Here is a 17337-nt window from a genome sequence, read left to right as displayed (position 1 = left end):
TGCGTAAGCGAGGACGAACATGGTACACGAACGATCCTTATAAGAAATTAGAAAGAAAAAGTTAATATATAATGTGGCAAAGTGCCTGCGTAGTGGGCGGACGGGACACATCTTTTGTTGCTATCTTGGCGGGTTACGGTATGTCCATATATATATATATATATATATATATATATATATATATATATATATATATATATATATATATATATATATATATATATATATATATATATATATATATATATATATATATGTATATATATATATATATATATATATATATATGTATATATATATATCAAAGTTGCAGTCCTTATTGCCAGTGCTGTTTGGCGTTTTAACAGTGTTTTATAGTGCCGAATGAGGTATGATTGCCTTTTTTTTATGCAGGACATAAATAATGGAAAATTCAAGTCGAGAAAAAATGCGCCGTTTTTTCCGGAAGCGGGAATCGAACCCACAACCTCCAACCTCAGAACCGCCGGAAGCAGACCAGGTGGTGAGGGTGAGATCCTTATCAGAAACAATCTGCAAGCCTCAGGTCAAACGAAAAGATAGAGACGGGGGGAAAATAACTAGGTCAAGGAAAGAAGAAAAAAAAAGGAGAAAAAAAAACAGGGAGGGAAACCACAGAAACCCACACACAAAAGAAAAAGCAATGACCCGGCAACTGAAATGGCACGTGTCACCCACGGCAACATTCCTGGAACAGGCCTGTCCTGAAACTCAAAAACGAAAAGATAAAGTTAGAGGGACGTACGGGGCACAAGACCACGCGGAGTAAAAAAAAAAGAAATAAAATAAATAAAATTGAATTCCAAAAGCAAAGGTTGGAGGGATGAGGGCGAGTATTATGCTAGATGCTAAGTGCCTACAGATGCAAGACTTGTAGGCACCTGCATACAGACTCCGTTGTAAAAAGCACCGCCAGTAACTAAGCCCACAAGATTAATTCAAGTTTTACGTGCACTTCATCCAACATTGTGTATATGTTGGAATGCTCAATGTGCCACAAACAGTATATAGGCGAAACGAGTCAACCTATGAGCCTACGGCTTAATGGTCACTGGGCAGATACTCTTAGCAAATCCTCCATAGCTGTAGCGCAGCATTTCAACCAACCAGGCCACAATTTTGATGACCTTACGTTATATATACTTCAGTCAAATTTTAAGTCTCCTAGGGACAGGAAATACCGAGAATCCTACTTAATTCACAAATTCAACTCCATGGAACCTGCTGGAATTATTGCGTCTAAGGGCAACTTGGAATCCTTGCGATATTCACCGGGAATACAGCATTAAGCATTTTTGTGCATATACCTCATCCAAAGACTATGACCGTTCACTCTGCTCTGTACCTGGTCACCTAATTTCTTTTTTCTCCATTCCTTAGCGTCTAGCTTAATACTCGCCCTCATCCCTCCAACCTTTGCTTGTCGAATTCAATTTTCTTTATTGTATTTCTTTTTTTTACTCCGCGTGGTCTTGTGCCCCGTACGTCCCTCTAACTTTATCTTTTCGTTTTTGAGTTTCAGGACAGGCCTGTTCCAGGAATGTTGCCGTGGGTGACACTTGCCATTTCAGTTGCCGCGTCATTGCTTTTTCTTTTGTGTGTGGGTTTATGTGGTTTCCCTTCCTGTTTTTTTTCTCCTTTTTTTCTTTTTTCCTTGACCTAGTTAGTTTCCCCCCGTCTCTATCTTTTCTTTTGACCTGAGGCTTGCAGATTGTTTCTGATAAGGACCCCACCCTCACCGCCTGGTCTGCTTCCGGCGGTTCTGAGATCCTTTCCGTATACCCCGCGGCGGGTCAATAAACACCCTCTCACCCTTTCTCTCCAAAAATTCCACGAATATCAACCACCAGCTCACTTCCGTGTGACCTACTTTGCGGCTTAAACTAGACAACCTTCTTGGGCCCTCAATCTCTCCCACGACAAACTCCGAAACCAATCAGCTTGCTCAATTTCCCTTCCATCTTTCCCTCTCCGTTCACCTGGGGTCCTACCCCTATATAAACCGTGCCTGCCAGGCGAGAGATTGCCCTGAGGAAAGCAAGTTCTCTTTGCTGAAACGTAGGCCGCAATCGTACTTTTACCTTGTTCGAAGTTTTTCTTCTCTTGTGTTCTCTACCATCTTCAAAGTTCTACTACTCCCTATATATATATATATATATATATATATATATATATATATATATATATATATATATATATATATATATGCGGGGCTTTCGCGAATATTAAGGCGCGAAAACAAGGTGTCATTCTTACAGGGAAAAGGGCGACAACAGATGACTTGGAAAAATTATGAAGCACACAAAGTTGCAATGATTGCTCCCTTGTTCCCATGGCTTTTGTAGACGAAATGCACCCAGGCTCCAAAAAATCCCCTACAATTCACCCCTGTGCTCAAAAGAAGAATCTGTTTTACGTTACCCTCTCGTAGCTATAAATAGTTTCCATCAAGTTTCGTAATTGGAGCTTAGAAGCGTCTAACAATCAAAGCTTGAGAAATTCTAAATTAGCGAAAGATACAGTTTTTCACACCTACTGCAATTCTGCTCACTGGTGTTCTTTCTCCAATTTTGGCGCTGTTTTGTTCTAGAAGATATCCCCTAGGTAAACTTCAAACGAAAGTGGCCGCCGCGCAGTGAAGCTCACCTTGTGTATCGTTAGCTACAAGCACAATATTTTCGTGGTGTCAACAACTCGTATCAAAATTGCGGTACGTATTTTGATGACACCAGTAGCATTGAAAGAGAATCAGTAGCCCAAAACACTTGTTGCATTAGGTTCCAACCCCAACATTGCACACGGAGCGTTACAAACAGGAAGCCGGAAGTTAAAGGAGCCATGAAGACGGAATACAAGTTGGGTTTATTAGAAAGACTGCTTAGCCCCGAAAACAATGATACCAATATTATCGCAATCTTCGAAAAAATAACGGATATTGAAGAAAACGTTGAAGCAATCGCGACCCCCTAGCCAATTTCCCCCAACTTTTCTATGACGTCACGGAACCTTGTTTGTGCGATTGGCGGCCACCTAACTGACCTATCGCGACGACACATGACTGCACGTCTGTAACAGGTTTAAGGCATTTGTAATTTTACGGCATTGGTAATTTTATGGCATGGGTTAACGGCATTGTAATTTTATGGCATCACTAGAATGCTAACCTGCAGTTTGCGCACTGAAAATTATGTTTTATTGTTGGCACGTATGAAGTCGTTCTTGCTCATAACACGTCACTGTGGCGCGAAATTTGAAAGTTTATAAAAACTTCTTGCTTTTTTTCGTTAAAAAACATCTTTTGTGGCTGTAACGGAGCTGAATGAGATACGGAATGCTAGTTCTTTCAAAATAAACAAAGTTGTATTTTCTCTTCATGGCTCTTTTAAAGGGGCAACAGGCACTTTGAAATGATTCCTGATATATGAATAGCCATTGAGCCCAATTCTGGCAAAAATCCGGTTTGCCGAAATTCACTCACTGTGTATTTTTTGGCGCACGCATTTCAGCTAATTAAAACATTCTAATTTTTTGTCTTGCTTGTTTGTGAATGAATAAATCACGTGAGCCATTTTACCACAGGCAAGTCCAGCTTCAATACTCAACGTTTTAAACGCTGAAGTAACACCAGGAAAAGGGAACAACACGTGACTATCATAGACCGTAAACATGTATCTGAATGAACAAAAACAAATGACACGAGTAACAAACAAGCAAATTGTAAAACCCACAATTGCTAAAGTAGAAAACAAGACATTTGACGGCTGTCGAACTTACTACGGATATCACAAAAAACCTGTAGCACTGGTCTTGCAAATTTAAGCTTAAAATAACTAGCCACAACTATAACTAACGTATTTTCTGAACAACTCCTGCCGTTTATTTTCTTAATTCTATTCAGTGAATACACCTCAATCAACTACTCACGTAAAGCTCAAAGGTGGGTTTAGCTATTTTTGCACCCTTAAATAGTGTCCTCACAATAGGTACCCCGAAAATTAACGACATACCTTGGAATTTCCTTGTGAACGTCCAGTTCTCCAGGCCAACCCACTGGTACTTTACGTCGTTGAAGCCGTAGTACGGCTCACCGATCAGTCCTTCTTTCTGGAGGTCAGTGTAGATTCCACCAGGAACAGTAGCGGGGATGCTGATGGCTGCGAATTATTCCGTAAGTATGTACAAGCTGTTTATGAGAAGGTTTCAAAGCAAAACTTTACTACTTTCGTCCAGAGATTTCGGGGAGGATGCACTAATAAACTTTTAACCAGGAAACCCCCCGTAACACACCCCTCAAAGCGCATCCTGTGACACCCTATGTAATTAGGTGCCTCAGTGTAAACAACAAAGACGATGTACCGCATGATATGATTATGCTTTTAGGATATTATAGCATGTGGCGGTCTCATGTGGCATGTGGTATAGACTATGACTCTATGACTCTATGACTCGATGACTCTACTATGACTCTATGACTCATATAGCATGTGGCATGTGGTGATGCGCCCTACGGATGTCAATGCGCAAACCATGAGCGCATATTTCAGGAAAAAAGCGAACTATCTGTATAAGGGGTACAAACTGGAAAACCCTGACGCTGAAATCTTGCCAGTACTTCAAAAATTGATATCATGTGATGTTAATAGCCGTTTCCGCGAACTAAAACATGGCAGGTGCTTTTTATTATATGGTTGACTTGTAAAAATATAAAAAAGGAAAGAAAGAAACAAACGCCTGCGGCTCAGGGTCGTTTCGGACTACGTGACTCGTCTATCGGCCGGCGAAGAGAACGGTGCGTTTTCCATGAATGAACACCGCGTTCGCCAGACCTCCTTCTGTGACCGTTGCATGAAATCGGACGGCTTTTAGACGTGGTCGGCAATACAGCTAAATCAAAGCTTTAGCCAAGCGAAACCAAGACTCAACCAGACTAAGCGAAGCCTTTGATTTGCATATTCAAGGTTATCTGAGCTAATTCGCAGCGATTTTGTGTATTCATGGCCATTCAGTAGCCGTGTTAGCATCGCAACATCACAAGGAAATATAACTTCAACATTTCTTTTTTCAGTTTATTCGCCGCTGCCTAAGTTCGCCTTAAAATTGCCAACAGCAAACAAATGTGTCCATGTTCATGACGTAAAAACACGCAACACAGGCACAAAAACACTAACACGTACTACAAAGGCATGTATCAGGAGTTTTGCGAATACTGCAAATTGGGAGAGAGAGAATGAGGGAGTCACGCCTTCGGCTTGCCGGAATAAGAAAACTGTGATAGTCTACCAGTGCGTAACTCCCCCACTACTTCGCCTAAATGCTAAAATTTGGTGGTTTCGCTAAAATACCTCGTTTTGAATTCCGTTTTAGAGAAGAGATTGAGTTGTCAGCCAAATGCTGACTGTGGGAATTGGTTGCTCACAAACAAAATTAGGCTGCAGCGAGTCGCAAATTCTTATCAACACGTAGTCCCATAGCTCGCCGCTTTTGTGGTGCAGGAACCTAATTGACACATCCGGCCGCGAGTTGGTCTACATAATTAACAACCGTGAAATCCATCCTGTGGGTGTGAAAATGCCATCTCCCCTAGGGGCAACCACGTAAACGTATTCGTCGCAGAAACAGCTTCACAGAAGCACTTGCAGCGGCGCATGTTGCCGGTGCCTAACCATGATTAAGTGGTACGCTTCGAGCAGAATAAAAAGAAAACGTAAAAGAGCTATGAAGACAAAACACAAGTTTGCTTTATTCAAAAGATTACCTCGTTGGAATCATACCGACACCACATAAAACGTAAAATTCGCGCAAATGAGCTGTATAAGTACAAATAAAGGGAATGGCCATGCGACCCACAAGCGCAATTCGCGCAACAGAACTTATGATGTCATACCAGCCAGCTCTGCGATTGGCGGAGTCCCGCAAAAGCAAACGCAACATAGGCAGACGTTGACAGGCTTGCCGAACGGGCTATTTGCGTTTAATCTTAGGACACACTCTTGTCATAGCAGTAAGAATGGTGGGACAAACTGTGTGAAGTTATGAAAGCACACGTAAACATAAAAGTACCGATCCGTACTAATGCAGGTACTGGGCAAACTATGCTTGATTTAGCTGCACAGGACTACGGGGTTTTGGAGTAGTTTTAGAGGACATTTCCGATTGACCCAAGCAGCGGTGTATTAAGTGACCGTATTTGTCGAGCGAGCACTCTGTTTCACGAAACGATTATTTTGTCCCTGAAAAACAACAAGGCGGATTCAAATACGGTCAAAAACAAACCGGAGGCTGAAAACGCCTTGTCACGGTATGGTGCCACCATATAGGTTCACTAACGGTAAACAAGGCTTTCCAATCGGCTGCAGAGCGGTCGGTTCCTGTGATGTCATTGCAGACCACGAAAACACGCGATTTAGCGGGAAAGTCAAACTTATAACGTAAATTGATTAATTTCTCAGTTGCATCTGGACAAGCGCTGGGGACACTATAAAACACGAAATCATTCAAATAAAACTAACTTGTATTTTGTCTTCATGACAGCTTTAGAGAAGCGCAAGCTAACATTCGAGAAAAAAAACCGAACTACGCACGTGAACTTTTTTTACATTTTGGTCCTTAGAATTTTGATGTTCCGGACATTCACCTTGACATCCTGGCCCGCCATGGCCTTTCCCGCAATACTCTCTTGCCACGCATACCGTCTTTCCAGGAATGACTCCACTGATTCCTCCAGCCAGTATATTTCCCCATAAACCGCTTTTACAAGCCATCACCCTTCTTACTACGCAAAGTGCACATAACGCCATTCTTAAAGCAGCGTAGAGCACATGGTCTGGAAATGCTCTCAAAATGTTCCCTCGCCCCATTATATTCCGTAACCAAGACCTGCGGGCAAGGATAGTGGCTAATTCGGACCGAATCGACCAGCTCCGCCACGTCAACCGTATACTCGTGGTTGCGACGGGACAGAGACGCCTGGAGCAGGGATACCTCCAAGGCAGGGGGACTGGCAAAAATAGGATACTAGCATAGTCTGGCCCTAATTACGCTTGCTGTTCATCTTCTGAGGGCGGCTGAATAGACGTGACAAGCGGTACGATAGACACCTTTGTAACTATCTTTCATCGTAAAAATACCCAACGTATCCAATTACAAACAAGTCAGTGCCATTGAACTCTGTGAACGTGGCTGAACAGCGTAGCTGCTTCTGAGTTTTTGATTGACCACAAAGCCCTGCCTAGACAGCCCGGCTAGCCGAAGAAGTGTCCAGGGAAATTGTGCGTACGACAACGTCTAGCGTTTTCTACCTGGCAGAATTTGGGTGACGATGGGCCTTGTCACCTGAGGCCTTATCACCTTATCACCTGCGGGTGACTACGGGGCTTACCTGCGGCCTTATCCCCTTCGGTGGACTCAGTCAGCCGCATTCCTGGAAGTGACTAAGTTTCACTGTGCCACACACAACGTGGGAAAGCCGGCTAACTAAGGGCAGGCTTACAGCGGCTCAATAATGTGGCCTTCATTTCAAAGCACAAATGCATTTTGTTGGGAGACATATTGTGTACGGGCAATATGCACTATCAAATAAGAAAATATGAGGTGCCAGACAGGAACATGTGCAACCAGGAAAGCGGTATTCGTAAGGGAGGAGGAGAAGGGAAACGGGTGTTCTCGTCTTACGGACGCGAAAAAGCGGGATAACAATAAGCCGGTAAAGGCTCCGCTGTAAAAAAAGTCATATGTTTGGCCGGAATGTCATCAATACTCGTAAAGGCGAACCACTAGGTTCGGACCACCAAGCTCTGTGGTGTCGCTGCCGTGTACTGCTACCAAGTTCTCGCAAACCAGCAGGAAGGTGTGGGACGACGTTGGTATTGCTTGTTTTGGTGGGACGCTTCCACGGTTTAATTTAGCCGTAATTCCAAGCTGTAAAAAAGTGGTAAATTATTTACCTACCCAAATTCACTCTGAGGTTATCGAGAATTTGCATTTTGCGCTTCTTATAACTTCAGCCTAATGTTTATAGAATATTTGCTTACGGCCATAGTGTTCTGGTAACTGTGCATCATTACCATGCACGATTTGTTTTTCCTCCTACATTTGCGTAGAGGCAGAGAAGCTGTCAAATATTTGAACGAATTTTGATCCCGGCCCAGGCGGCCTGCAGAAATCACGCTTGCGTTACTTTCAAAACTTGCTTATCATGGTTGAATTTTTGAAGTCATTGGTACGAGTACGAGGTAAGATAATTTCTTTGGGCCGCATGTCTTCGGAGAAATCTCTGTATTTCGTACCCCAAACTGTCGTATTGAGGAGGTCACCAAAGCACGTCAACGATTTCAGAGCGCAGCTCTTAAGCTCTGCCTCTTTGATTTCACGTTTTCCCTCGGCGGTAGCCTCGTTGTAAGTGAGGAAACGCAGGGGCCACCGAAGACAGAGCAAGCAGGAAAGCGGAGGGTGAAAGTATGGCGAAAGTGGGAAAGGGAGGGCAGTATGCCCAGGCCTCCTGAAACATGCTCCCCAGCGGCAACGTGCTACGAGTTGACGGTCGAGTATAGTGCGCGCAATCGTGCGTTCACTGATGATGCCTTCCCTTCCTGCTATGCGACGTCGTCGCGAATACTGCCGTTAGCGCTGTGCTAAAATTTATCATTAAGGAGGATCGCAATGGTCAGCCAGTTCTTTTCGTTATTTTTAGTTGAAAGCTTTTTCCTGGTAGAAGGCTGTTCCAAATATTGAGAGTAGGCGTTTGCGTGACGAAATGCGCCTTCATTACAAATGAAATTTTTAGTGACGTCAAAACGTTGAAGGACGTTCCTTCCAATTACAAATTACCTTCGACTGCGTTGTTATCAAGAGCGTCGGTATGATACATAGAAGCAGCCGATGGGAGCTAAACTGGTGTATCCTGAAACAGACCCTGAGTGTATGGAAACAAGCATGGGCTTCTCGGCAGTATCACGCGACACTATTTTCCAAAAAGAAGGCACCGAGTTTCGTCATCTGAATTAACTGAGAGGATTTCGAAATCATGAAAACATTGTGCAAGTTGTCACTCAATGCAAAAGTAAGCGAAGCTGATACAAAAACGACGTTTTTTACGACCTAACTTAAGCCGCGCAATGAAACTACAGGAATACACGCAGGACCAAAAAGCAGTCAACAATGTTCCGTGCACAGTAGATCGTCAACGTGTGGAATGCTGCGACATCGGATCCGTGTGTATTTATCTCAGTGCGCCCCTTTTTGGAAAGATCCAATTAAATTGAGTAACGATCAGGCGAGAGCTGTCTTGATTAGTGACGACTAGGTGACTAGATGGTTCCACTTTCTTCCGCATCAAGATTGCCCAGCGTGGCATATGATCGAAAGATCAATTGGGCGCTCCGCTGGAAGCACGGATAATATAACTGGGCGCAGTGACATGCTGGCAAAAAACGAAACCCATATCAATCCTGAGGCCTAGTTTTTTCCCATACCTTGCGATAAATTATATTTAAAACAAGGTATTCCAATGCTCACCGTGAAGCTTTTTTCAGCCACGTGTGAGGCTTTCAGGACAGCCGAGTGACGAAAAACAATGAATAAATAAGAAAGCTTGCAGATACGTGGACAAGCACTAGCAGCATTCTGCAAAAGTGCAGGTATAACTCTAAAACGCAGGTATCGCTTTATAGATTTCAAGCATTAAAGACGTCCCAGATTACCAACAAGAAATTATAACAAAAATTAATATTTATATGCACAGGAAGCTGAGAGTGGAATAGTGAACATCAGTCGCTCTGATAACAATTTTTGTGAAGACGTGCACCGTGAAAAATTGCAATTTGAGAACGTCAATTTTTTGTATGAAGCAAAAACAGTTATCTAAATGATAATTGCATTGCAACCGTACTACATCAATTTAGTGAACATTTGCCCTCTTTAATTGGCTTCATTTCAGGGGGACAATATTACTGGCGGAAATTATCACTAAGAAGAGGAAAGATAGCTCATCAAGTCAGAAAAATACCCATTTCATTGGCCCCGAGGCATGGAAGTGCATGAAAGAATGAAGTTTCGGTGAACGCGATTATTTTGCTTTCGTCCACAAATTGATTAAAGATCACAATTTCCAGGTTATTGGAGACAAACACACGAGAATCTGCGTGGCAGCACGCCAAGACACACGCATGCACAAACCTATAGTAAATACAAGCATGCGTACATACAGCCTGGCCACATGCACGTATATACATGTGCGCGTACGTGCATACATACATACATACATACATACATACATACATACATACATACATACATACATACATACATACATACATACATACATACATACATACATACATACATACATACATACATACATACATACATACATACATACATACACACACATACATACGTATGTGTGTGTGTGTACAATCCCCATTTCATGTGATTGTATTATCTCTCACGTCATTTAACTTTCTCTTATTCCTATCACCTCGCACATATCAAGCACAGATTTGCACCCGCGACATTTGAAATGCGAGGCTAGAAGACCATCATCCCCTTTTCGAACGTGTTCCTGCTTCCTCAGCCGGCCATTTGTGCGTACGCCAGTTTGACCGACGCACAAATCTTGTGTGCCATTAAAAGTATACTGTGCGGTACATCCCATGTGTGGAGGGTGTCTGTGGTGTGAGGTGACGGGAGACGCAAGGCGAGGTAATGGGAAACAGGTTGAAGACGCAAACACGGTGATTTATAGGAATATAATGAAAGTGTAGATGTAGCGCCTGAACGGCGGAACAAACACGGGCGTACATGATGGTGGGAAGGTCCTGGTAGCAGGCGAGATGATAATCCGAGCAGTCACAGTTATTATAATACTGTAAATGAAAGTTGGCTGTGTCTTACAAAGGAGCAGAAATTGCTGATGCACACGAGGGGTGGGCGCTGGGGCAAGGCCGAGACAGTGGCCTTGCGATGCCAGCAGCAGAGGCGAAGGGCGGAGTAAGGGAGGCCTCACTTCTACACGTTGTGGAGGCTCACCCAGTAGATGGCTGGGACGGGTGCCTGGGCGTTCTACAACTTTCGCAGGATACCGGGATTCTGGCCGTCCTACAACAGGCCACAGAAACCCAGGCCCTGCCCTCCGGGCAGTTTTAGTCCGTTTCGAACTTTACCTTCCTGTTCTTCCTCTGTCTTCCTTGACGGGGATTGCTGACTGGAAGAGTCCCACGATTATTTCGGCCGATTGGCCGCGTCGTTTCACAGGCACCCAGTCACAGTGTCCTTTAAATGTCGGTCAGTATACGTCGGTCAAGCTGGCACATGCCTAAATGACTGGTCAAGGGAACACAACAAGAACGTTCCAGAAGGTAATGATGGCCTTCGAGCCTTGCATTGCAAATCTTGCGGTTGCAAACTTGAACCAAATGACGCGAGAGATATTACAAGCACAATCGCGTTGTTACAAAAAGAGGGTGGTTTTCTTTCTAACACGTGGAGTTTATCGGCTGCGACAGAACTTGGTATCTGTATAGATTGTGCCACGTACATGAAAGCGGGTTGGCGTGGTGGTGTGTTTTCTGGGGTTTGGTTATGTTCTTGATTCCTGTATGATGTTACTATTGTTAACACGATGCCTGAGTAAAAAAGGTGTGCAGGTTTATTCATAATAAATTTACTTTGAAGTAATGACTCGTAGCGTAGTTTTTGTAGACGTTTCTTTTCGCGCTGTAGCTATTTTAGAATGAACTACCAACTCGCCCAGCTTTAGTTTGTCAAGCTTCTAGGTTACAAGGCGTGACGGATATAACCTTAGTGTCATCTGCGTATACATATTATAAACTGCTTCCATGAAAACACATGTTTTTACATTACGGTTGTAACAAAACAAAAATATCCATCATAAAGGCATCAAATTTAGGGAACCTGCGTCATAAAGCCTCTCATCAAATTTGTTACGTGCCTGGTTAGCTGCGGATTTTGCCCCACTGTTTTGTAAAAGTAATTGCCATTGGCCTATTTTGCAAGTATAATACATGCACTTTTAACACAGCATAAAAAGCCCCTGAACCTATTTTAGGTGCAAAGCCGGACCTGCTGCAAATGAGTTTTGCACGTAGCGGAATAGGAAGTCACTCCAAAGTTAAAAGGTTTAGGCCATGCTCACACTGCATTTTATAGGAACGGAAAGACCTGAATATTGAAAAATAAACGTCTGTCTTTTAAAGTTACACATCATGAAGTAACACTTGGTTCTTTTTATATGCACAGCAAATATGAAGCGCCAACAAAATGGGCATTTTACTAACACTTATTTGAGTTCGTAGCCGTCCATTTCCCGTTCAGAGAAATTTCTACAAGGGCATTGGCGCCACAGAAGAAGCTGCCGATCAGAAGGACCGCAAAGAATCCGCTCGTCACCATAATCCTTCCGTGGAAGGAGTGAACTCTTTGTCGGGAACTGCAATACTGGCACAGTGCCGGACAAGCCGCTTCGCAAGTGATGAACCTGGACAAAAAAGGTGCGTCGTTGGGGTGCGTTAGCTGCTATGCAGCTGCCCTTGTTGGCATAGCGATGCCAGAAAGCTATCGAAAGAGACTTGCACCAGCCGCACTTCAGAATAAATAAGTCACATTTGCAAGGTTATATTGTTAAGCATTCGATAATCAAAAACTGCGTTTCCAGGCCGCACTGCATCGTTTAAAGCAATTTGAAAAGACGCCGTTATTTGGCAGAAATGGCCCCGCGCAAGCTCGATTCGCTGAAATTAACCCAGGAAGACTACTGCCGTTTCCCAACACTCTTTCTTTATCCTGACTATCTTCTTACTCCCCGAGATTCCTCCTCCAAACCCGTTCTTTCTGTTGTCGCCCTGTTCTTTAACTCTTCCTCTCTTTCCGTTATAATCCTCCTCTCTCGTCCTTCAAAAGCTTCATTTCAGCCTTCCTTTCGTAACCTCCACTTAATCTCCGTTCGTCCTCTCACGTTCATCTCCTCGCTTCCATTTCCTCTCCTTCTCCTTACCATTGTTCTTGCACCGTTGTCTTAGCAGCCACGTGACTTGTTCAGTGCCGGTTATGGCGTCACCCACATCTTCCCCGCAACCTGGACTCAAAAGGTGAGAATGCATCTGCAATGCCGGCTAGGCCCCAGATAGTGCTATCAAAACTCCTCCTTCTGCCCCTTCTGCTAACCGGGGAGCTGCCAAGATACCCCTTGGCCAACGCAGACTTCACAGAAGCCGAAGATGTGTCCGTCATTTTGTCAACGTACCCAGGGGCAACTTTCCTTGATGTTTGCTTGATTAAGTTGCTGTCTGGGGGTCACGGATGGCCAATGTCATCATCGTTATCAATGGCGGCTAGCCCTTTACACAGCTGCCCCATCCCTAACCCTTGCCACATTCGTAATTTAGAGGCTCGACCCGACGGGTGCCCCGAACCCGGGTGTTCCGCCAAATAAGGACGTGCGAGTGTGACACCGAACCATGTTCTCGCTTGAGAGAAGACTACCATGGACAGGGTAGCACATAATTGTGTGAGGATAAGATCGCTGATGTCTATTCGATGCACCTGACCATCATACATCATGATTGCTCTCGCGGTATTTGTGCAGCCACGTAAGAATTTCATTTGTCTTTCATGTGTTCTCCAACGCACACCTACCCCTCACCCCCCCCCCCCCCCCCCCCCAGTTGTACTTGGCACGGTTCATGAACAGGCTGAGAAGTAGCGTCTGGCTTTAAAAAAAGCAACACTTTTAATATAACAACTTATTTACATGACATGAAATATTATGCATATGTAGCTGCGGAAACATTTATTTCCCAACTATTATTGAGAAGCTCCTTTGTGGTCAAACAAAAAAGGTTAAAATGTGACAATCGTTGTTGATTTGGGCTTTAGAAGAAAAAAAGGTGCCACGTGGTTAGCCAAGTGCTCTAGGCGGGGAACGTCACTCGCTGCTATTGCTACGCCCACGGCGTTACGTGTCTCAAGCGACAGATCTCCCTCTATAGTATGTATTAGAATACAATCTCTATGACGGAAAGTACCTGGGCGTTGCTCCGAAGCCCGATACAGCCGAGTCAATGGAAGACATAACAAAGCGAAAGACATATGTCTTCTGGCCCAGCAGTAGGAGAGCGGCCAACAATGTCTCGAGAAGCTAGCGGATAGGACCATACAAAAAGTGACTACGCCTAAAGGCGTAGTCACAAAGACTTCGAAGGGTCTCCAAACACCCTCCAATACCTCAAGAGGACCATCACCGCAGAGGAAATCAAACGAGCTTGGGACAAAATGAAGCGTAATACCACGCCGGGATTGGACGGGGTATCATATGCGTTCATGCGACATCTCGCCGAAATGGGCATCGACACAACGGCAATATGCATGAACGGCAACAACCTTGGACAATGGAGACGTGTCGATTGCATGGAAACCTGCAAAAGTAATACTGGTACTAAAACAAAGCAAAATGCCTAACTCTGACCCATGTCTCTGTCCTCCCGGCACTAACACCAGCCGCTTAAATTAATAAGCGGAACACGTGTCGTAACATGTCAAAAGAAAATTGTAACTTATCAAAGCACCCACAGAAAAGAAACTGCATATTTCGATCGTCTCTATCCCACGGAATTGACACGAGCCATCTAAAGCTCGCTCGGATAGACTGGGCAATACAGTTCAGTGACTCGCAAGTGGCGTATCGCCAGGTCACTTACAACACAACCACGGCATGGATAATAGAAAAAGTAATCTGGACCATCCAAACTCGATACAGAGCGTTCTCTGACTCCCTCGCGATGAACGCCTGCCTGTAAATGAGCGCGGAAACGCCGTCGCCCCCGAACACAGCCCCCGTGCACCAGTGGGTGGTTATTCAATGACAACGCCCTTCTTATGCAGCCGCTACATTGACGCTAGAGAAGCCCTGCGGGAGGAGGGAGGGTGAGGGTATGAGGAGGAAATACTTGTATTGAGAATTCTAAACGTCCGAGGGGTCCAGTAGTCCCTTCCTCCCTGAATACCAGGGAGACCACGCCGCCTGTGCTCCGGCCACCAGCTGCCGCTGGATAGGCAGAGAGGGGCTGGACGGAGAGATCTTCCATTGCTGTTGCTGGTTAGTTGACAGGAAGAGGGGCGGGTGCTCAGGGCTAAAGTCGCACATCCCGATTGTGCCTACTTCTTAGCAATATTTACATTTAGCGTCGTAGTGATTCGGGTGCATTAAATGAAACAGCGTCGGGTGAGAAGTGCGGGATCTCGTTGACCGTAATGTAGTCGTTCCTTGCATAGGTGAATGGGTGAGGCACGCATAGGGTCTGCCTCTGAAAGCGATAATGTTTGGTTATGTCCGTGAACGTGACATGTGGATGACTGTCCCCGTACAGCTCTATAGCCGGGGATGTTAAAGCAAAGGCTTGTTGATTGGCTTATGCTTTGAGCTCCATGGAGGCGTAAGCGGTCGTTCAGATGAACTGGATGGAACCGGTTGAGGAGGAGTTTCTTAAATTGCGCCGTGCGGCTGGAGAAGCCCACCCCGATTGGTAATTCGGGCACATTTGTTGACAATTGGTAACTACCTTCCGTACCCTTGGTTGAGTGAGAGCCAAGGCAATGGCTGCCTCCTTGTACTGCCGTAATGTCTTGAGTTTTGAGTGAGGCACACGCAAGGAGGCTGGTTATGGTGGGAAGCCTATCCAGGCATCTGATTCCGGCACTTCACAGTGAACTAACACGACGACATCCAGCTATATTGCAACAACTGATCCGATCCCTTTCCACTCCTAACGGAAAACACATATTCTTGAAAATGGATGGTAGCCCTGAATGCGCACACTGCGGCGATTACCTTTACATATACCAAACAGTTTGAATAGAATCCGTCCTCCCGCCCATACTTCCCGGCACCTTCGCAAAGTGGGAGAGATGGCTTGGCGGCTTTAATGCTACATGCTAGTGTGAGCTGACTGGGCGAATACCGTTGGACCTTAGCTCCATATACAAAGGCCAGGACTACGGGCACATTCTGTTATTAAAGTTACCCCTCTAGTTCTTCTGAATTCTTATCTCTGCTCTGAAAACCTCTTGCGTTTTTACTAAGTTTGTATTTGCGTAGGGAGCAAAGTCTTGTTAATCAAGTTTGAAATTCACCAAAATGTAGTGTGCGCTTTGGCAAACTAGCATTCGGCTCTTTATCATGACGAACCTCGGGGCTGTTAATTTTTACACATGTATCTTGAAGGAGTAATTGCAGTTTCGCTAATACCGACTCCGGAAGCAAAGCTGTACCTACTCACCCTCTCCTGCGATGTCGAGCTTCAAGGCGCATTTTGCTGAATTCAGTGTCACGCGGTCTTCATAAACCTGGGATGACAGGTGGCCTTGACTGTATATTCGAGTGCGCTTACGAGACAGTTACTCTCATGGGCAAGGCAGAAACGCTCGCGCGACCACTACTCCTTTCAAGTTGTTTCATTATAGCAAAAGGTGCGCCGTAATTGTTCGTTGTTATTTCATATTGAATACGGAGAGCAATAAAATATTTTTCTCAGGTGGAATGGAAGTTTTATCGTCTCCTAAGAACGCACATTGCATCCTCTTTTAGTCTGGACGCATATCTTGCCTAGGTTGAACAAAGAGCACCCACAGCTGGCTTTTGCAAAAGGCGTCTACCATATCCCTGTCTTGAAATACGTTGCGCGGCACATTTTCATTTAGGCCCAAAGATGTGCTACGGGATAGGCTTACTCCGCCATACAGGGAGTGCTTTAGAACTTCGCTGGTGTGAGCAGCATTGATGCTTCCAGACGTTAAACGGCGGATCAGAGGACGAGTCTAGAGTAATCCTATTACCCGCCACTCTAAATGTGCAAAGGCAACTTAGTGTGCATCACTTTTCCTCTCCTAAAAAATCTTTCAGCTTCAACAAACAAGTGGCAAGTTTTTGTAAGTTATAACACAGTGCCTGACGTGCTGCGCGAACTTTTTCCCGTTTCCCATGCTATCGTTTCCTATTTGCTGAGGGCTTTTGTTTTCGCGCTGTAACCCGAGACACCTTTTCTTGCCAAAAATCCAGCTACAGTTGCCGACGTGATCAAGCGTAGGTTCCAGACATTTCCCAAGGCAATCAGCATCATCGGCCGGTATACACCCACTTCAGGGCCTCTGCCGTAGATCGCCAATTATGCCACTCCTTCGCTAATTGCGACCACGCAATTTATCCACGCAAACGTTTTCATCTCATCAGCTCATCTAACTTCCTGCCGCCCCCTGCCATGCTTGACTTCTCTGGAAACCCACTCTGTTACCCTTAATGACCAACGGTTA

General features: G+C 44.7%; 1 protein-coding gene across 1 annotated transcript in view; it reads right to left on the bottom strand.

The window, feature by feature from the left end:
• LOC144140010 (beta-mannosidase-like) overlaps positions 1-12426 on the bottom strand; it is a 119488-nt gene extending 107062 nt beyond the window's left edge. The window contains exons 1-2 of the mRNA XM_077672224.1: positions 12312-12426; positions 4026-4172 (exon numbers count right to left, since the gene is read on the bottom strand). Of these exons, the coding sequence (XP_077528350.1) occupies positions 4026-4172; positions 12312-12426 (262 nt within the window). The remainder of the gene's footprint in view (positions 1-4025; positions 4173-12311) is intronic.
• Between the last annotated feature and the right edge of the window lie 4911 nt (positions 12427-17337).

The sequence above is a fragment of the Haemaphysalis longicornis genome, unplaced genomic scaffold (assembly GCF_048455015.1).
Source record: "Haemaphysalis longicornis isolate Haplotype H1 unplaced genomic scaffold, Haemaphysalis longicornis Haplotype H1 scaffold_5, whole genome shotgun sequence".
NCBI lineage: Eukaryota > Metazoa > Arthropoda > Arachnida > Ixodida > Ixodidae > Haemaphysalis > Haemaphysalis longicornis.
This window is presented reverse-complemented; position numbering and strand designations above follow the sequence as displayed.